The 21,757-nt window shown below is 44.1% G+C and overlaps 1 protein-coding gene across 3 annotated transcripts in view; it reads left to right on the top strand.

The window, feature by feature from the left end:
* Positions 1-21,757, top strand: part of Pik3r1 (phosphoinositide-3-kinase regulatory subunit 1) — a 78,560-nt gene that overhangs the window by 41,527 nt on the left and 15,276 nt on the right. For all 3 annotated transcript variants that reach the window (XM_004623031.3, XM_023704838.1, XM_023704889.1), the window contains exons 3-7: positions 10,571-10,663; positions 11,117-11,191; positions 16,408-16,539; positions 17,299-17,500; positions 17,717-17,796. In XM_004623031.3, coding sequence (XP_004623088.1) covers positions 10,571-10,663; positions 11,117-11,191; positions 16,408-16,539; positions 17,299-17,500; positions 17,717-17,796 — 582 coding nt within the window. The remainder of the gene's footprint in view (positions 1-10,570; positions 10,664-11,116; positions 11,192-16,407; positions 16,540-17,298; positions 17,501-17,716; positions 17,797-21,757) is intronic.

Below are 21,757 nucleotides of genomic sequence, written 5' to 3'. Positions count from 1 at the left end.
TGCTTTGCTAAGCTTGTTCTAAGTAGGTGCTTTAGACCACTGAGCCATCTCACCAGCCCCTGAAATCACTCTTCATTCTGGCAAAATATCTGACTTTAAAAACTTTACTGAAAAATGCTTATTTAATGCCCCCCCCACTTCAGGTTAGAAATTAAAGGTTTGCATCACCCAGTGACTCCTGCTTAAATGGTGGGCATTCTCCCATTTCAATATTTAACTTCATTTATTTTCTCCCTCATATTTGTTGTAATTTATACTTAGTGCCACTTTCCAGGTATCTCTTAACTTTTGCCAGATTGCTTGTAACAGATGACCAAGGAAACCATAGAGTTGTCTTTAAAGTAATTTATGGGGGCTGGGGAGATAGCTCAGTAGAATAAGCACCTGCCTGGTAAGTGTAAGGTCCCAAGTTCAATCCCTGATACTGCAAAAAAAATATATAAATAATAATAATTCATGATTATATATAAATTTAATAATTTTGTATTAGCACTGTACTATTTCTTTTCCAAATTGTAGAATTAAGAACTAAAAGCTATTTTAGAATATCTAGCTAGAACTTGACCACTTCCTGGCCTGTACAACAAGCCCCAGGGATACTGAATGTTTTGCTTGATGTTGCTCAACCTGTTGTTAATAAAGAAATCTAGAACATTCCTCACCTATTGTCTGATTTTTTCATTCTAGCGTACAGTGATTTTTCAATTGTGTTTTATAGCATATAGTGACAATCGTAATTGTCTGATTACCTTCAATTTTTAGGAACAGAAGTCACAGGAAAGGTATAGTGGAATTATGTCCCCTTTCTAGCTCCTCTAACAGGTTACATTTAAATGACTTCCAACAGTTATAGGAACAAAAATGAAGGTATCTTCAGGAGCTGGTGCAGAGAGTGAGCGACAGGGGGAAGTGTAATACAGCCTTTTGGATTCATTCTCTTAGCTTCTAACCCTTCAAAAAATTACTCAAACTCCTATTGGAGCCAACAGAAAACATCTGTTGGTTTATTTATAGCTGCAATTTCTAAGAAGCATATTCTATAGCAGATGAAAAAGTAGTTGACAGCTCATAATTCATAAAGTGACTGAAGCCTAAGCTGATAGAACAAAATGTACAAAACTCCCTCCTGTGGTTCAAGCCTTATCATTTCCCTTTCAACTGAAGACAGAAGTGGCTCTGCAGAGAAGTGGGGTGTAGAGAGGTACAGTCTTTAAGACAGGCCACTGGACCATGACGATGCAGAACACACCCGCAGGGCTAACGATCGCTCCCTCCACGGGCCCTTCAGGTTCTTTCTCATTAACAGCATTACAGGGATTTCCATTATAGGAAACCAGTACTTTCTTTCTGTCCCCATGTGGAGCCAGGAAGTTTTAGTAATGTTCTAGCCACAGGTTGTCACCAGGGCGTTTCAGTCCCGTGTCTAGAGTGTTAATTAAAACAATTGATTGGATAGTTCCCCCAAGTCAAGTTTTATCTTGTTCTTTTCTTTTTTCTTTCAGTTAGATCTAGCTTGTACTGACACAAGCATTTTACCTTGTTGACTTCTAAGCGACTACTAGATCATACCCGCTCTTCAGATATCACCTCTGTATTTGTTAGCTTGTTTCTGAGAATCTTTTGTAGAACATGAACAGATGTAACCAATATATTTTATATGTTGTGGCAATTCTATTTGTAGTATCTCCTATGTATCAGAGGTAAGAAAGACACGTAGCTTGGTCTGACATAAATAACTCTGTACAGCATAGTAGTCATTACCGTGTACTTTTTATATTTATTTATTTATTTATTTATATTTTTAGTACAGGGTCTATGGGGTACAAGGTCTCAGGGTCTCATTATGTAGATTGGACTCATAATGATTCTCCTGCTTTCAGCCTCCCAAGTGCTGGGATTACAGGCGCACGCCACCATGACCAGTCTGAATTGCCCTCTCGGCGAAGCAGTGCCAACACAGAGGGCAAGCCCCGGGAGCAGTGCCGGCGCGGCATGCCAGGGATTGAACCCCGGCCACTGCGCTCTGCCTAAGCAGGCACTTTAATCCGCTGAGCTATCTGGCCGGTCCTACCATGTATTTTTTAAAAAAAAATTAATGGTTTTCAACACATCTGCCCAGATTGATCCACTTAAAAACTTTAAAAAAACATAACCAGAATAAGTTCATTGATTTCTATAGCTAAGTAGTAAATTACCTGTTTTAATGAATATGGTATATTGTAAGATAGGAGAATATATTAATCTAACAGAATTACCTCTGTCTTAAGAAGCGAAGGTATTTTGTTTCATTTTGTTCAAAACTATGTTTCCTCACATAATTAAGGCTATATTTACCTTTATCTAAAAATTGTTATCCTTTATCAAATAGAGATAACTGAGGCTGATATCAGTGGTTTTTAGAACTTTGTTAATCATAAAATATCTGACTAAATACCATGTTATTATGGTCTGTATTTTCTCTTCATGGGCTGATAGGGAATTTCCTGTGGAATATTTTCAAATCCCTTTCTTGCCTTTTTGCTGCCCAATTTCACACACTGTTTGTTTGTGTTTTTGTTTTCTTGTCCCCTCTGGTCCTGTGTACTTTAATTCCTTTCCCATACTTACTAAGCGTATCTCACTAAGATTTCCTCCTGGGTTCCTTCGAAATATAAATTACAGAATGTACATTTTAAAAAGATGTTTGTAGGCCCTTTTCCCACCTGGAAATTGTGGGAAGAGGCTGCTACACCTTGCTGAAAATGGTTCAGTTGGCCACTTATTTTTAGCTCAATAAAGCCCACTACCGCTCTGGGGAAGAATGTGCTTAGTTTAGCCTTGTGAAAAAAGAGTTCATAAATGCTGTCCTGAACATGTTTAGCCTGGCTGAGCGGGCTGGCCGGAGTTCAATCTTGACAAAGCAGAGGTGACGATGAGAAGCTGGCCACCAGGCCAAGCCCAAGCTGAACGAACACACTTCTTGTCACCAAGGGTTGTGACTGTCACCAAGTGCTTTCCGTCACACCCTGTGAAGACTTTTCACTTTGCCCTCGGCTCCGTGCCTTCAGAATGGCACCGTGCAGTGATGGCGTCTGCCCGAGGAGGCGGCAAAATTCTGTTCGTGGTGTGGTTAAGATAGCGTGTGACGTCAGTCTGGCCTTGCAAATCCCAGCTCTGTCACCTCTGCTAGCCTGCCTTTAGGCTGATTGCCTAATTTTTTCTTACAGTCACTTTCTTCATCTATAACGGGTGACAGTGACAGTGCCCACCTTCACCCACAGTGAATGGGTTACAGCACCGGGCACCGTCTCTGTCACGAATGTGGCGTGGTCCAGAAGCCCGCCTCCGTCACACTTCCTGTACCTCTTCCCCAACCCACACAGCAGACAGAGTCTGTTCTTGGCCTGAGCTCTGCTGTGGGACTCAGGCGAGTTGTGACTCCAGCCATCACCCTGCGGTGCAGCTCAGGTCCCTGAGCGGAGAGCTCTCCTGCTAAAGCCCGTGCTGCTTCCTGAGCAGGCAGGATGGGACCCAACACTGCCTGCATTCAGCGGCCTGGCCTCGCTCACGTGTCGGTATCTGGCTGCTGGGGTCCCGTGTAAGGGCGGCCTGTGAAGCCAAGGAGTGAGGAGGGCAGAACTTGCCAGTCTGAGGTTCTGTCTCCCACAGCGACCTGGACTTTTCCTCTGTGGCCAGTGGCTCCTCTGTTCTAGCTACTTACAAATGAGGGCCAGCAATGTAGGCAGCACCCCTGAAGCTTGTTGAAAATTCAGGGTCCCAGCGGTCAGTGGCCTGACCTCCTGAAGCGGGTTCCTTTACATATACCTGGAAGTCTGCGAAGCACTGTCTGAATCTTTGCCCTCAAGAATATTCTCCCTTTAAAGGCCAGCCAGATAACTCAGTGGATTAAAATACTTGCTTAGGCAGATGCAGTGGTCAGGGTTCAATCCCTGGTGTGCCATGCCAGTCCCGCCCTTGGGGTGCTCCATCCCTGGGGTGCCCCACCACTGGACCATCACTGAGATGGCAATTGAGACTGAGTGTGGTGGCTCATGCCTGTAATCCCAGCTCTTGGGAGGCTGAACACAGGCGGATCACTACAAGTCTGATCCACATAATGAGACCCTGTACTAAATACATTAAATAATAATAATAATAATAATAATAATAATAATAATATTCTCCCTCTCAGATGGTGTTTACCTACAGAATTTGTTGGGCTTTCTCTAAACAAGTTTTGTTTCCCCCTCTTTGGTACAATAGTTAATACGATAGCATAGATTATCCTAGAACGTAATAGACTGGATGACTGAAGCACACAAAAGCATTTGTCCCTGCTCTGGAAACTGAGGTCTAAGATCTGGGTAAAGTGCGGTCACTTTCTGGTGGCCTGACCACATGGCATTTTTTTGGTTGGAAGCCACATGGGAAGGATGGGTCATTGGTCTGTCACAAGGGCCTCACCCCTGTGACCTTACCCCAACGCAGTTGCCTCCCTAGCGCTCCATCTCCAAGTGGCATCACTTTGAAGAACAGGGCTTCAACGTGGGCCTTTGAGGGACACAGTTCAGTCCGTAACATCGGATTACTGCACCTTGCCCTGAAATGTGGCTCAAGAGGGAATAAATATTTAGCAAATTTATTATACAGTGTTAACTGCAGAATGTAAGTAGCTGGTGTATGGCATTCTCAGAGAGGTTGTTTCTACTTTTCAATGTGTTTCTGATGTCAGAGAAGAAAACCCCACGTCCCTTGCTCACGAGCAGGATGGAATCTAGAAATTGTTTTTGCATCCGATTTCCATCCAGGCTTTCTTCAAACTACGTATTCAGCATAGCTAGACCAGTCTGCCTCCTTGGCAGCCCTCTTTGTCTCTGCCAGCGACCTCTCTTGGTCAGCTACAGGCTGCTGGTGGCGCTGTCACTGAGATCCAGCCTGGATCAAAGGCCTCTTCCCAGTGCTGGCTTCCCCTGGATCCTTTCTAACCAACACCTCGCGGCTCCCTCCACAATTAGGAGTCCTTCAGTTGCTTCTGATATTGGGGCTTCTGTGGTTACACTTTAGGAGCCTGTTTTCTTTCTTAACAACATCTTAACTATGTTGCTGGAATTTGTCATCAGTACATGTGAGAAAGAACTGAGCCTGTCCACGTTTGCCCTCAGCTAAGACTGCCTGGCGCTTCTGGAATGTCCCTGCCTCCCCCAGGTACCAGCAGCGGCACCCATTGCTTTGCTGATTATACTGTTGATTGTGCACGTATCCAAATAATTTGCAGTGAAGGAGAATGTCTGGACTTCCTTCATGAGAGGGTACAGAAGCTGATGTATCAAGATAGCTTAGCTTGAGCCCATTGGAAAGTATTGGAGCCATTTCCTTGTGGGACTGCACATCACACCCTTAGAACAGTCACCCTTTAAGTGAGGGAGGCTTGGTGGCCATGTTTGGAAGGATACTGGGTTTCTTTCCTTGACTGGGCTTGTGCGGTCAGGCCCACGCTGAAGTCGTGAGCACAGCTTGGACATCACGGGCTCTAAGTCTCCATTTCCTTCTAAATTGGGGGTAACAAAGACTCTCTATTCTGACTTCCATGAGAACTAAGGAAGAGCGTGTCTGTAAAACAGTGAAGATGCGATCCTAGCAAGCGTTCAGTAATACTCATCCTTTTGCTCAGCACAAGTGGACACTTTTCTTTTTTGGACCATTTGGTTTTTTTTGAACCATCTGGGTCACTCTTCGTGTGAAACCTTTTTAAGCCAACACCAGAAGAGCAGCATCCCTTGCAAATCCCTGGCCTCTGAAGTCTCTCAGACAGGACTCTAAATTATTTTCCAGGCAAGGAGAGTCCCCTTTCTTCCTCATTTACCTCCTGCCCGGCATTTTAATTTGCCCTACACTGTAAGTTGTCATCTTTAAATCAGACTCCAATTTGCATGATAAGAATCACAGTTAATTAGGCAGCCTGTTAGGTGTAATCTCGCGTTTCAGTGATCTCCTCACTCAGAGGCTTTAGCTAGGGCCACCGCAGCTAATGCCCGCTTGTGATTAGTAAGATCTTCGCCTGCTGTTTCTTTCGGATGCCAATCTGTTGTCTTAAAAAAAAGTTAAACGGGCCGAGAATCTCACATCCCTGTCATTTGTTTTTAAGTTGCACAACAGAAGAAGTAAGTGGGAGAAGAGAAACTTCAGATATTAAAGACTAATTAGTTTAGGGTATCTGGGAAGACTTGCAGAGTGCTTTTTTTTTTCCTTAATGTATTTAATACAGGGTCTACAGACTTAGTAGTGATCCTGTTTTCAGCCTCCCAAGTGCTGGGGTTGCAGGTGCGCGCCACCACGCCCAGTCTCATCACTGTCTCAGCACCCTGGGGGTGGGGCTGGCATAGCAAGCTGAGGATTGAACCCCGGCAGCTGTGCTCTGCCTAAGTAGGCACTTTAGTCCACTGAGCTATCTGGCCGGCCCTCAGACTTTTTTTTTAAAATTAATTAATTAATTAATTAACTTATTTGTGTGTGTGTGTGTGTGTGTGTGTGTGTGTGGCCAGCTCAGCCCACCAGGGGGCAGGGCTGGCTGGCATGTGGTGCTGGGGGATTGAACCGCGGTCCCTGTGCTTTGCTAAGCTTGTTCTAAGTAGGTGCTTTAGACCACTGAGCCATCTCACCAGCCCCAGACTTTTTTTAAGATAACAAAAAACTATAAAAATGATACAGAATTTCAAAATAAGATGATAGGAAATTAATAGTGGTTATCATATTACATCCATATTGTTATCTTCAAAGTGTATATATAGAAAAGGGGGGAGGGGAAAGGAAGAAAGATCTGTTGGCAGCTTTATTAATAAATTCCCTCCTACTAGTTATCTCTAAAAATAATGCAGTGATGGCTGAAGATTTACTTTCATATCTATTCTTTGTGCTCCCATTCTCAGGAGCCCATACTCTTTCCCCACCTTTCAAACTAAGTTATTTCTGCCAAGTTTAATGCAGTTTGTTTCTCAATCATTCTCAATCTCAATCTTTATTTTTTCTTGACATTCAGAAAACAATTTGAATAACTCATATTGTAGTCCTTCTAATAAGATACTTGGGATGACCTCTTAAGAGATAGTATTGTTCGTAAGATCAAAAGCAGGACACTAATGCTTACTAAATGTCATCTAGCTTGCCACCTTTAAGAAGTGTAGAGAACATTCATGATATTTTTTGGTGATAAAATTTGCCATTGTGGTGAGTTTTTCAAAAATCTGTTAATGTTACATAAACAATGCTATTTTTAAATTGTGTTTTCTGCTAACTCATGTCACACCTACTGAACTGGTTTATATTATTCACTTAATTCTTATGTAATTATTTCCACTTCACAAATGAAAAATTGGGTCCAGATTAGATAACTTGTCCAAGAATACATGTTTAAGAAGAGGTGAAGCTAGGCTTAGAAACAGAACTCTGGCTGTATATTGGTGCTTCTGGTCATTTCTGTGCTACTAATTCAATAAGTATCAAAATTAAGGAACCTACAGTTTGTTTTTTGCTTTTGGTCTCTTAGCTAAAGAGACAGGCCAGTGTTTACTGGGGTAGAGCCCACACAATTCAAGAAGTTTAAGTTCCAGGTCCTAACTATTATAGGTATAAAGTATAAGGTTTTTTAAAGAAAAAAAAAATCAGAACTTTTGCTTACCAGAATGTGCACACATTTATTTTAAAGCCACAAGAAGAATTGTTTCTGACAGAAAGTTTGACGTCGCGGTTTAATAGTTCTCCACATTGGCACGCGCATCTTCTTGAGTGTAGCTGGTGTTACATTTTGGAGGTCAGTGGCAGTTTTTCACACACTTTTAAGCTGTTTCCATCAATAATGAAATGCTCCACTTTGGCATTCTCTGGATTCCTGGTATTTCAGCTTAAACTTTCCATTCAGCCTGCCAAGCACTAACTTTAAAATACCTTTGTTTTACGGAGAACGCCTCCAAAAGGTGCAGCTGTGTGCTGGTTTCATCTTGCACCATGCAGTGGTGTTGGCGCCACTTGGTGCGAAGGATGCCACCATCACCCACGCCGCCGGTGTCTCAGGACTGTTGAGGCCTGTCCACACGGGTTGTTTGGGGAGGGCTTACATTTGGACAGAAGGCTCTCTCCTGTTCTGTGTGATTGGCTGCCAACCTGGGGAACGGGGGTGAGGACAGAATGAGTGGAAAATGTAGCCTCTTATGTGTCATCAAAAATTCTATAGGAAACTGGGACACCTGGCTCCGTGGTACCCTTGTCAGTAATGAAGAGGACTAATTCCTCCTTTCTTTTGAAGTAATGTGTCGCAGATTCTCTGCCTTTAGACCTCTTGGCTGTTCTTACTCATTTCTTATGCAATTCTGATTTCTTTTGATGAAAACTGATTCAGTGAAGGGAAAAATGGAAGCTGTAGTAGTGGAGTCTACAAATTCTCCCAGATTCTTAAGCATAGACTTCGTTCTCCAGACGCAGGCATTAAAAAGGCTACAGAAGGTTAACGTGTATACTGTAGACGAATCCTGCTCTGTTAGTTTGCATCTGGCTTGATAGTTCTGCCTTACAATTCCGTTTTTTTCAATCAAGCGAAGAGAGACGGAAACCCTTTCATATGTAGCATTTGTCCGCCTAGCAGTATAACAACAGTTGGGTGCATATTTCACTCACAGTTAGATGAAATTTTTAATAATCATTTAATTTAACTTTCATATTTGCCTGTAGAAGTGATCATGTTGATAAGATCCTGGGAGGAGATAAACATCTATTAAGCAATTTTATTGCCAGTGCTGGCGCTGAAGTTTTTTAATTTTCAAGAAAGTCTTATTTCTGATGGAAAGGGAAAAACAGTTGACGTGTTAGTTGGTGTTTTGTGTGTGTGTGTGTGTGGGGGGGGTGTCTGTGTGTTTACTATTTAATCTTTAGTTTTTTTGAGTTCATGGTATGCAAAGACCTATGTGGCTAAGAGGACTAAGGAGAGATGCTGCCGTGAATGCTAATGAGTTAAATCACTCTCTACCTTTCCCTGTCTGTGAAGTTCCCTTCTTTTGCATATGCTGATGGAGTATATGCATTTTGTTCAGTATAGAAGGTATTTGTAGGAGAAGATACTTGTGTGAGCCTTTAAAAAACATACGGGGGCCAAGGGAAGTGGTTTGCAGTTTGTCAGAGGAAATGAAAGAGTGTGCTTTGTCATTTTATAGTATTTTTTAAAAATTTTATAGTCCTTTTAATTAAAGATTATGACATTTAACACATGTATATATTGAATGGTTTTCAGATACCTTAATAGTTTCTAACACTTAGAGACAGATGTCGTTGCTGGATGTTTTCAGGGGAATCATTGAAGAAAATCTATATGGTGCTGTGGAATTTCCCCCCATAATTTAGCTCTTCTCCTTTTATCCTGGGAAGTTGTGGGGCTAACCACGTGTCCATCTATTGCAGGACATACTGCAGTCTCTGGCACCTTAGAATGGAGAGTTTAAGGTTTGCAAAATGAGTTAAGTTACACATAGTTCTCTGAAGTCAGAATTTAATAGTATAAATTTATGTTTGCATCTTAAACCTTTTGTTCTATGTTGACTCTTAGTACTTGTAATCTGAACTTAATTAAAAATTCATCTAACATGGTATATGGCTTATAATGAACTATACTATCAAAATCTTAGTGAAATAAGACTGTAGCTATATTGAATATATTTAGCTCCCTCTTCTGGCATATTTTGAGAAAAATGTTTTTACTTAAACTTCTTTTGGGGAGCAGGAATATGGTTGTCAGTCATAACATCAGAGGAAGTGGTTTGTAAATACCACCCAGTTAGATTTCTTTTTGTGTCATTACAATTGGTAAAACATACAAATAAAGCATGGAAACACACTCATGGAAGCCTTGTGTTCCTTAATGTGCTATCCAAAATATGGACAAAGCAAATAAAAGGTTCACTCACAGTTACACAGGGACTTAATTTGCTGTCCAGTGGATAGTCACCCTGGCCTTTGTGGGACCAGAGCACAAAGGAGGGCGAGAACCCCAAAACTAAACAAGTTGGCTACGTGTTATGTTAACAGACTATTCACCAAAATCTGCTCTGTGCTTCCTTCTCCCCGGGCAGTGGTGTTTTTCTAATTCCACCAGGCCAGAGCTGAGCTCCTGTTTCTTGGGCTTCTTGGAGTGCTGCCCCAGAGCACTGTGAACTGGGAGCTTGGCCCTGTTCACCTGTGGCTTCAGTCTGCACCCCCAAACTCCAGTCCTACCCGATCCCCTCCTGGCCGGGCTTAGCCCACCACTGGGGTAGAGGGTATATCCAGACAAAGAAGGCTACCCTGAAGACAGGCTAAGAGGCCCCTTGAGAGGGAGACCAAGGATTCCGGGTAGGCGTCCTGAGCGAGGATGTCCTACAGGAAAGGAAGCAGGTGTGTTCCCTTGGCTCAAGAACATGCAGCCTGGTGTAGGAGTCCTTCGTGCTCAGTTCTTGTGTCTGCTAGGGTCAGATGTAATGAAATCATTTGGTATTAGAATATTCTTCATTGTGGTCCATGGCATTTGACTCTCCAACATGAAATGTAATGCAGGCATTTTGTTTGTTTGCAGCTTCAGCCCTTCCGGATCTGGCAGAGCAATTTGCACCTCCTGACATTGCCCCGCCTCTCCTTATCAAGCTGGTGGAAGCCATTGAAAAGAAAGGTAACCAGACTGCTAAAGGGAGTCAATTTATCCTTAGGCCCTTATCTCGTGGCTGTTATAATTTATGTGTATCTCTGGGGCATTCTTTAAATCAATTTCTTACTCCCTGCTCTGTGCAGATACTGGGTTAGACATGCCAGATCTTTTGGTTTCTGTACTCAGAAATAATCCTGGGCAGTGCTTTCTATTTCAAGATTAACGTGTTGTTACTGTATGGAAACTATTAAGTCTCCATCATTTAATAAATATGATTATCTTGGTCCTTAGCACCCAGCTGGTTCTGCCAAAATTATTGACATGCTGGACAAGATGAATAGTAGGAGTTGACTTCCAAGAATATTCAGAGCACCTCTAGAACAGATAGTGGGTGGAAACTGAAGCGTCTCCTGGCAGCAGGCGCCCAGATTCTCCGGAGAGCTGAGTCTTGCATTTACAATCTGTTTTGTGCCCTAGGTCTGGAATGTATGACTCTGTACAGGACAGCGGGCTCCAGCAACCCTGCAGAGTTACGGCAGCTTCTTGACTGTGGTGAGTGTCACAGAGCTACAGATACACATGGGAGAAATTCATCTAGATCAGATAAAATCTGTCTGTCAGCACTGTCCTTGTATAGTCTGTCATGACCTTCTCTTCCTGTCATTACCTTCCCCCTTTTCCTTTTCCCATCCATCTGGTTGACTGGCTTCCTTTCTTGCTCGCTTTTCCAGATTGTATTTACATCAAGTCATACCACAATATTGACCTATTTCACGGTGGGCTGGGCAGCCAACTCTCTAGGAAGAAGCAGCCCTGGCTTGTAGCAGTGGCCCATTTCAGTGCTGTAATGTGTCTGAATCCCCAGTGTGGGGGACCTCAAGCTAACTAACCAACTTAGTTGTGGAGCTGAGAACGGAAGGCTTTGGCCCCATGACAGGCAAACCAGCACTCATTGAGTGACACTACTGAACTCAGCCCAGTGGCAGCTTTCTGCAGATTCATTCCACCTCTCTTTTGCTACACAGAAAACAAAAACCAAAACTGCACAGATCCATTTATTTGTCATCATTCCAGCAGGTTATCTCATGTCACCTTCTAGAATCTTCCCAACCCTTCATTCCCTCATAGTGCTTTTTGTTTGTTTCCCGTTATTGCATTTTGTGCCTCATACCATTTTAACTGCGTTCGGATGTTTGCACCAGAGAGAGTCAAGCCCAGTTCTGGCGGAAGTTCCTTCGAAGTATAATTGCCCAAACAGGGCCACATAGTAAAGTAAATGAAAAGCTGAAGTCTGAGGCCGCTTTAGAGTGAGGCAATTCAGGCAAACTTTTAGAGAAGATGCTTCTTAGAGAAAAGAAGGTAACTAGATCCTTATCAGAAAATACTTTCCCTTGAAATGTGCGGTTCAAAGGTTCTGAAACTCAAAATTCTTTTTTGAACTTGATTTTTCCCCGCAGTCCTTGAGGAGCAGCCTCCCACACATGGGGCATACCATCTTTGCAGCTGTCTCTCCTCTGCTCCAAGCAGGGTAGGTCGTTAGAAAGTTCAAGGTGAAAGGTTTATGTTCCTGTATTCAAATAGCCTTGCCAGGGGTTTAAGGAAAGGCTGACTTCTCCTCATCCAGTCGACATAAAGATACATGTTTGGTCAGAATATTGGTCAAATTGAACATGTTAAAAGTCACAGGAAGTGTTAAGACATCAGAAGCTGATGAAGTGGAAGTTATTTGAGAACTTAGTGGTTAGGTTTCGAACCTGCCCAATACTAAATGATGCAGGTTAGCCAAAAAAATAATTTTTTTTCACACCACCCGCGAGGCGGACCAGACCAAGATTCACGTCATCAGTGTATTTTGATAGCCTTTCTTTGCTCATTGAATGCGTGACACAAAGGGAGGAAAATAGTTTTATTTGGAGTCTGCATATAAAAGTCAATTTTGCCCCCCACCCCCAAGGAAACATTATTCAGACTTGGTGTGGACCAGCCAAAACAGATTCCAGTTTGAAGATTGTTCAGTACCTGTTTTATACTAGCATGCAAGAAACTGCAAAACAGGTCACTTACACTTGGGGGAAGAAAATCAAATCATGACTTTTAAACAACCTTGTGCATTTCTAGTGTCTGCAACGGGTAGATATGAGGAACAAAAAATACTGTACTTATAACATTTGCTGCTTATTTCATCTGCATATTAACTTTGTACATAAGTGTTAGTTATTCTAACTCCCCAGAAAAGGAAGCTGACCTTCAAGTAAATAAACATTTTCTAGTGGCTTAGTGTCAAAGCCTGGGTCCAGAGTGTTCTGATACAAAAGTCTTTTCTCTTTTTAAAAACTTTTGCCCTAAAGTGAATTCTTTCTTTCACATCTTGTCTAAGTTTTAATGGTACAGATTTTCTTCTAATACTATTCGGTGTCTCCTAAGTCAGTACTCTCTCAGAGCTATTGACATGTTAGGCTGGATAAAGCTTTGTTAGAAGAGTAGGCAACTGTCATTACATGGTAGTTTCTTCCCTACAGACTCAGCTTTCTCTGCTAGGTGCCAGAAGCATCTTCCCCAGGCTGGGACAGTCAGGACTGTGTGTCTATAGACATTACTGGATGTTTCCCACTGTCCACCCACACTCCCAGTGGGGTCCACTGCCTCAGAGAGACTAGGCAGGCAGGGATGCCTTCCCAGTGGCAGGAGTGATGGGTTTACCAATCAAGAGAGTACAGTGAAAAGTGAGGTAGCAAAGACCGGCAAGTCTGCCAACCCAGACTTAAAGGAGGTACAGCTCCTCAGAGGTCACCCTATGGCAGCCTTCAGCAGCTGTCAGGAGAGCCTGTCAGGCTAATTTTAACGTGAGGCTCTTTGGTGGAATACTGCAATTGCTGGGATACATGCCTGGTTACAGAGAAGAACATTTGTGAACTTCACCCTGAGGGCTTTATTGTGCAGTCCACAAATCTTTACCTCACTCTGTGTGCCAAGCCCTGAGGGATGCAGGAAGAGCCGGGGGCAGCCACAGCCCTGCTCTGAGGCTCCCTGCGTGGTGCGGACACACAGCCCCACAGAACTGCTGTCCGGTGTGCCAGGGTCATGATGCCGGGCCCACTCATGAGCAGTGCCAAAGCGCAGAGGGACAGAGGGGACCCTGCGTGAGAGGGACACGTGGCTATTCAGCATATTCATGTTGAGATACCGTTGCAGGTAGCTTAACACATTTTTCAGGATGTGCAAATTCAGTGATATGAATTAGGTGAGCAAAGACACATTCAATGAAGCATACACGGCCAGAGTATACAGGGGACCAGTAGCTTGCCAAAGAGCCAGTGGGTGTGGGGTGTTACTGTGGTGGCACTTGTGCCATTTTACTCGACCATACTTAATTATACCAGTAACTGCACACTTCCAACCTAGATCCTTTGTCCAATGACCTAGTATTGCCTTTCTTGCGCTTGTTAGAGATGTGATATATGCCTCTGGTTAAGTTTTGTAGGCAATTTAAGAGGCATAGCACTTTGTTTCTTCACCTTTATGATTAATACTTTTTTTTTTTCCTACCCATGCTGTATATTAGGATGACTTTTCTTAAGATTGTAGTGTTGTGTGGCCATCTTTCATAGCATTTACCTACTTAGTTTGGTTTATAGCAGGGACGGCAAATCCTGCAGAGAAGAGTCCCCAAACTACAACCCCAAGTCCACTTATTTATCACAGAGTGCTGACACTACAGTTAAACCTGAATACTCAGGCTTTAGTTGAGGAAAAATAACTCAGACATTAACATCTTTTGTCTTAAAAGTAAAACAAATAACACACATGCCATAGGTTTAGCACCCCTGGCTCATAGGAATGATGCATCTGGAAAAATTTTGTAGCCTTTGCTCAACTTAGAGTAATTTAAGGGCCGACAAAATAGCTGAGCAGGTTAAAGTGCCTGCAAACAGGTGCAGGGATCGGGGTTCAGTCCCCTTGCTTGCCATGCTAGTCCTGCCCCCGGGGCGCACTGAGACAGCAATTGAGACTGGATGTGGTGTTGTGCGCCTGTAATCCTGGCTCTTGGGAGGCTGTCAGCAAGTGAATCACTAAGAGTCTGATCTAGTAGTGAGCCCCTGAACACCCTGTAGACCCTTCCCTAAAAATACAAAAAAATAAAAGTAGAGTAATTTATAGTAATATCGCCCATAGTTCCAGTGTCCAGTGTCTTTGCAGTCACTGTTGTTCAAATACCCTAGAGTAACCTGGGTGCTTTCTCTTTCTCTCTTAGACTGTTAGCCAATCCAGTTGATCACCAAGCTACATGGAATGTGGTGCCAGGGATTGAACCACGGTCCCCTGCACCCACCTAAGCTTGCCTAAGCAGGCGCTTTAGACCGCTGAGCTATCTTGCTGGCCCTATGTTATTTCTTGATACCGTTCATTTCTCAGCACATTAGCACATCGTGGATCTTGGCTCCCAGTTGCATTCCTTTCCATTTTGCCCCTTTAACCCTGCGATTAATAAAGTTGTATAAAGAGGCAGTGTTTTGCCCACCAGCCCCCTTTCTCCATTGCGTACGCAGGTCCCTGCCTCACTCCTCCTGTCGCCTTCCAGTCCTCAGTGGGCGTCCCCTGGTTTCTAGATGTCGGTGGCCATTCCTGTGCCAACATCCCTGCCCCTCCTGGGCACAGTGCCTTTTTCCATCTGCAGACTTGGGGCCTACATGATGGGCATGCAGAGTGGCTCTGATTGGTATCACCTCCTTATGGACTCACTCAACCTCTTTTCCAGCCATGGGATTTACTGAATAGATGTGTCTATCTTATCTCCTGCCATGGGCTGATGCCCACAGGTTAGATTAGTCCACCTCAGCATTGGGAGGCCGCATCCAGATACTGTTCAGGCTCTTTTTATGGGCATTCTTCAACCTGAAATCTCAGTCTAAAAATTTTGTAGTATCTTAGCATTTAATCTATCACTCTGTTAGTCCATGTCAGAATAAATGTAAATATAACCTGTTTAGCAAAGCAAGTTGAAGGAAGCAGGAAAATTTGCATTGCTCATCTTCCTGCCGTGGTTGTAGAAAACACTTGCCATGTAGGACGCTTCTCAGTCAGGTTAGGACTCCACTCCAGCAGCTTCGGGAATGTGGTGGCATTCTACCCAGTAGGTGGCTTGCAAAACAGAAATGTATTCTCACAGTTCAAGGGCCTGGGTGTCTCAGAGAAGAAACAGGTGCATTTGCTTCCTTCTGAGGGCTCCTGGACTTCCAGATGGTGACCTGTCCCTGTGTCCTCATATGGTCCCTCCTCTGTGCAGACATCTCTGGTGTCCCTGTCATCTCCACTTCGTACAAAGACACCAGTCAGATTGGAGTAGGGCCCACTCTAACAGCCTCATTTTGACCTGTCAATTTTAAGGGCCTTCTTTGCAAATATAATCACCTTCGGAGGGATCAGGTCTCCAGGCTTCAACATATAAATTCGGCTGAGGCATAATTTACCCATAACAGGTCCATGATGCTTTGTTGCCCCAAAGTCTGGGACTATACTAATGGTGTCGCAGGTCAGGAGCTGAGAATGCTAATGTTGGCAGTGTGTGGCACATACCTACACAAAGAAAAAATTTCTACTTGGAATTTGGGGAGAAACCCAATGGGAAGCACTCCTAATAAATTTCCTTTGGCTTATGCTTGTCCTTAGTTTGCTGTCTTTCCTGTTTCACATTTAAGTCCTACATTTGAAAATTGACCTGAGTTATAAAATAAATGTCTGAAATATTTCTTCAAATGTTTCTTTCCTAGATGCTGCCTCGGTGGACTTAGAAATGGTTGATGTGCAAGTTTTAGCAGATGCTTTTAAACGCTATCTCCTGGACTTACCAAATCCTGTCATTCCAGTAGCCGTTTACAGTGAAATGCTTTCTTTAGCCCAAGGTCTGTTTTCTCTTCTGATAACCTCACTGCACATAATTTCAAGATGGGGATATGACTATAGACTATGCAGTGTGGCATACAGAGACATAATATTTAGGAAGTACTAGGAAGCTGTCCCTCCCCCTCACCACCACCCCAAAATCCCTCCCTTTTCAGAGAATCCAATTCCCATTTGCTTAGAAGCCTGTCCACGAGTTGCACCGGCTGATCGTTAACCTTTGATCAGTATTGACAGAGGTCACTACGTCTGTGAAGGGCATGGTGTTCCCGGTGCTAGTGTTAGGTGCAGGACCCAGGCTTAGGGTCCAGCGACTGGGCTGTTCTCGCAACCACCCCCCTCCCCACGTGCCCACAATACAATGTGTTGGGGGAGGTGAGGTGAGGTTCACTGCTTTGGGGACAGGAAGTTGTGGTTCATAACTTTCAAAATTAGACCTGCGATACTTATCTGATGCTCCTCAGAATTAGCCAATCACACATGAAGCTGCTCTGTAGAGGGCAGATTTTCTACCAGCACACCCTGACATCTTGTAGTTGTTATTTCTTTTTTTTTAAACACAAAGAGTTCTTGCATTTGCTTTGAGATTTTTACTTTCGCACAATGCATTCTCTAATGAGAAGGACAGATGTCCCGTGCACCTCTCCTGAAGACGTGAGTGACTCGCTCGGTACCTAGAGTAAAGAACAGACGGTGTAGGTGTGTGTGTGCACTGACACCAGATGCGGCCTTACTCTTTTGTTCTTCCTTTTGACTTGTAGAAGTACAAAGTTCCGAGGAGTACGTCCAACTCTTGAAGAAGCTCATTAGGTCGCCTACCATACCTCACCAGTATTGGCTTACGCTTCAGTATTTGCTAAAACATTTCTTCAAGCTCTCTCAATCTTCCAGCAAGAATCTTTTGAGCGCAAGAGTACTTGCTGAAATTTTCAGCCCTGTGCTTTTCAGGTTTCCAGCAGCCAGGTGAGTGAAATAAATGTGTGTTTTGGGTGCTGATGGTCACGCTAAGTGGATTGGGATTAAGCTTATTTTCAGCTTCATAGTTAGCAAATTAGAATATGATTATGCAGATTAAGAATATGTATGTCCAAACTTATACACTTCACTGGATTATATATAAATAAAATTGCGCTTGATTTTTTAGGTGTACTATTTCTAACACGACCTTCTCTCTTGCAGCTCTGATAGTACTGAAAACCTCATAAAAGTTATAGAAATTTTAATCTCAACTGAATGGAATGAACGACAGCCAGCACCAGGTAAGCTTTGCAATATCTAGCGTTCATTCATTTACTTGTTTGTTTGTTTGTTTGTTTGTTTTTCCTGTTTTAGAAACAGTGGCTTTAGCCAGGTGCAATGATGCACACCTCAAACTCCTATTTTCAGAAAGCTGAGACAGGAGGATCACAAATTCAAGCCTAGCGTGGTGGGCAACTTAGCAAGACCCTATCTCATAAAAAGGGCTGGGAATACAGTTCAGTGTAGAGCACCACTAGGTCTGTTCCCTGGTAATATATACATATGAACTAGATATTCAGGCTTCCTCTGAAATAAGTTTGTAGTAGATTACTATCCATAGAAATGTGTTACCTTGTGATTTGTTTTTAGAAACAGAGTAGTAGTGTCTATAGCAAATACTCAGATGTCAACTAGGAGGATTTTCACCGACCTCTGTTTTAGATCAGAGTTGGGAGAGGCCTCTGTACTTGTCAACTTCTAGACTTCTAATTGTTGCATAAGTTCATGGGGCTCTTTTTAGTTATTGACACTGTCTTTCTCTTTCATACTTAGAAAGTCGGGGGCTTATAATTACTGTGCATTTGAGAGTGTTTGGGACTGTGGGCTTGGGCCACGCGTGTGCTGGGCACAGTGTTTCAAGGTCAGCACGGTCAATAACGCTGGCGGTGGGTGTACAGGCGGCCTGCTGCAGCGAGGTGGGGCAAGCCAGACGCTTCTTTGAAAACAGCCATTTAACAAAGCAGGAAATGTAGACCATGTGAATAGTGGATTTCATTCAAATGGATGTCTTTTTCTTCTACTGTGGAGAGTCCTAATAACCTTACATTGCTGGGCATGCATTTAAAGTTAGTGACCAGAGAGCTTGGTTGTTCAGAATAGTGACAAGAGTCCTACAGGTCACATTTTAGGACCAGTGGGAAATGTTGCTTGTATCCTGAATCTGTGTCTAAATGTGAATTAAAAAAATGTGCACTTATTATTTTTGATACTAACTCATGCAGCTTGCTGTGGCTGTCCCTGTATGAGCAGAAGTGGGGGGCCGAGGGACCAGTGTCACACAATGGAGACTTAAGCCGTGCTTTTCTGTTAGAAAGTGCAGAGCCAGGTTGGGTTATTTGCGTCTCGGTAGGGCAGCCTGGAGGAGGCACGGGCCTGGGCTTAAAGCCCACCTGCAGGGGTGGGATAGATAACCACTCAAGATGCAGGTAGTAGGAAGTGCTCTGTTACGGGCAGGCTCTGGATACCTCCTAAGTGAGAGATGTGTCCCACTCAGTGCAGCTGTGGCACGTGCCAGAGGTGCCAGAGCACAGCAAGTGAATGTTTACGGCGATGCTCAGAATGGCAGGAAGACTGCATCAGAGAAAACCTTCAGGAGCTGTGGTCAAAGGGTTTCATTCCCTGACTACCTGGGTTGTTGATAACGGTTTTAGAAGCTCTGTGTCAGTGTTCAGAGTCTGCCTCGGGACCCCACAGGAAAGATGGGAGCGCAGCAGGGAGCATGGCATTGAGCCCTTATTGATGACCCACCCAGACGTGAGTCACTCGGGCTGGAAGGAAAAGGTCTAGCAAGAGCAGGCAGGCCCTGCAGCAAAGAGCCAAGCCACAGTCTCCAACTTCCTCCTGCCCAAGGTTGAAGTGTGTTTTATAGTTGACCTTAGCCTAAAGGCCAAAAAGCAATTGAAGAGAATTTTAGGAAGGAGGGAGAGCTGCACCCTGCCAAGAGCAGAGACACATGGGAGGTCAGAGCCAGACAGGGCTTGACAGAGGCCTGCAAAGAAGTCCACCTCCCGGAGTTTTTAAGCATTGCTACTACGCAGTGCACTGGAATCAGTGGAAGAGCTTTATTAGTCAAACTGGTGGAACCTGGTTAAATGTCTTATCAGCCTTATCCTAATTCCACTGAGGTAAAAATTTACCAGCTCCCATTTGTTTTCATCATGTACCCTTAAAACTGCTTGGTGTAAGAGAGGACCTTTACCTTCCTCTACTAAGAGATAGGTGTGGTGATTTCAAAGGAAGATTCATTCCATCAGCTCCGTGAAAGAATGGCAAAGCCACCAGGCTTGGTGGCATACACTGCCTGGCCTATGATCCCAGCGCTGGGGAGGCTGAGGCAGGAGGAGCCTGGTGAGTTCGAGGCCAACCTGGGCTACATAGTGAGGCCCTGTCCCTAAAAAAAAAAAAAAAGAATGACAAAGCCCTGAACATTTGCTAGATCATCCATGTATTTGTGGTGCTTCTTAAGGAAAAACAACAACCCCAAAAAAGTTAAATCCAAGTAATGTTTAAACATTAGTTTAAGCCTTTTTTGTCCATTTGCGTGATGTCTTAGCCACTCTAAAAACTGTATGGGCCTTTTGGAATTAAAGGATGTTTTACTCCTTGTGAGAACATTGTGCTCCCATCTCTGGGAAGAACCACCCTTACCTGGAACCCTTTGCCTTCAAGAAGGGCTTCCAGTGCAGGTGACTGCAGGGTGCCCTGGGCTGAAGTTGGGATTTGTCAGGCTGTCGGGCCTGCTAGGAAGGTAACACTTTCCAGATTCCTTTACCCTCGCCCCAGGGTGTTCTGGGACTCTGGAGCTCCAGAAGCAACCCCCCATCTCCTGCCCCCACCACATCTCCTGCAGATGGTCCTAAATCCTAAATCCACAGTCCATGTTAACTTTGTAGCTGTGAACGGAAATGAGTGCTTGGGTGGTGTTTAACAGGGATGAAAATAAGTGTCAGCTGTGGGACAAAGGGAACCCTTTTCTTGTTTTTACCAGATCGAACTTGATAAACCTGATGACATTTGAGGCAGAAATACTAATTCAAGTAAGACCTATTAGCACATAATATCTTAAGAAATACCAGGCAGGAATGATTGTATTGTGCATACAAAAAGAACTTTATAGATGTAGCTGGTGACTTCTCAGGGTAATGAAAGTTCATGGAAAAAAATATGCTTTGAAGTGGACCTTGAAAAATAGGTACAGTGTGAAGAATGAAAGATAGCATTTTGACTCATGGACTTTTAAGAATTTATTCAAAATAGATTGCAAAGTACAGAAATAATGGTTTTGTGACAAAAAGGGTGACTGAATCATGCGACATACAAGGACTAATTGAACATCAGACCGTGGGTATGTTGTTGCGTACACCACATTGTGTAGGTGAGCTAGACACCTTACCTCTCGGTTTGTGTGAGCACGCTAATATTTGCAAGATGACAGGATTACCTGTCATCATTAGGGACACATTTCTCAGAAGTTCCCACATTTAGTGATACATGACTGCATTTGCAGTGACAGTACCATCAGAAGCTTTATTTCAGAGATAAAAGCACTGTTCAGCGGCGCTGCCATGTGACATGCGCAGAAACAGAGGCCGACAAAACTGAGAGGCCAACCCTCTGCCGCCTGCCAGATGTGCACCACACCTGGGTCTGCAAGGGGCCTCCCCTGGAGCCAGCCTGTCCTGTCTGAGCGCCAGCTGTCAGGGCCTTCCTAAGCAGTGGGCTGCTGTCAGGGTCCCCTCAGAAAGTCTCCTGGCGTTTCTGGTACAACAGAAGCTAAAAGTCTGTAAAGTGAGTTCCAGTGGGTCACACAGAGCCGACAGTAAGGTGATGTCTTAGAGTCAGGCTCCATCCACATGGCTCTGTCAGGTGGTGGTGGTGGTGGTGGTGGTGGTGAGGTCCCTCCTGGGCTTGCCGGGAGTTGCCACAAGCTGATAAATACCGAGCACGTGACCCTGCTCTGTGTCTCTGCTGCTGTGGCAACAACTCTAGCAGTTAGGGCCCTGTCAGGGCCGGCCTCACTCCGCAGCTCTCGCTCCTTCCATCTGACCTGCTGGCTGTCCATTCCTTGTCCCCAACAACCCAACACTCTTAGCTGTGGCTCTAGGAGCCTGTAGGGACTTCCGTCCAAATCTAAAAGAGCTCCTAGCTGGCCAGTTATCACCGCGCTGCTGGGTTGCTTGTGGGGGGGGGGGGGGGGGGGGG

This window comes from Octodon degus, unplaced genomic scaffold (genome assembly GCF_000260255.1).
Source record: "Octodon degus isolate 3935 unplaced genomic scaffold, OctDeg1.0 scaffold00001, whole genome shotgun sequence".
Classification (NCBI taxonomy): domain Eukaryota; kingdom Metazoa; phylum Chordata; class Mammalia; order Rodentia; family Octodontidae; genus Octodon; species Octodon degus.
This window is presented reverse-complemented; position numbering and strand designations above follow the sequence as displayed.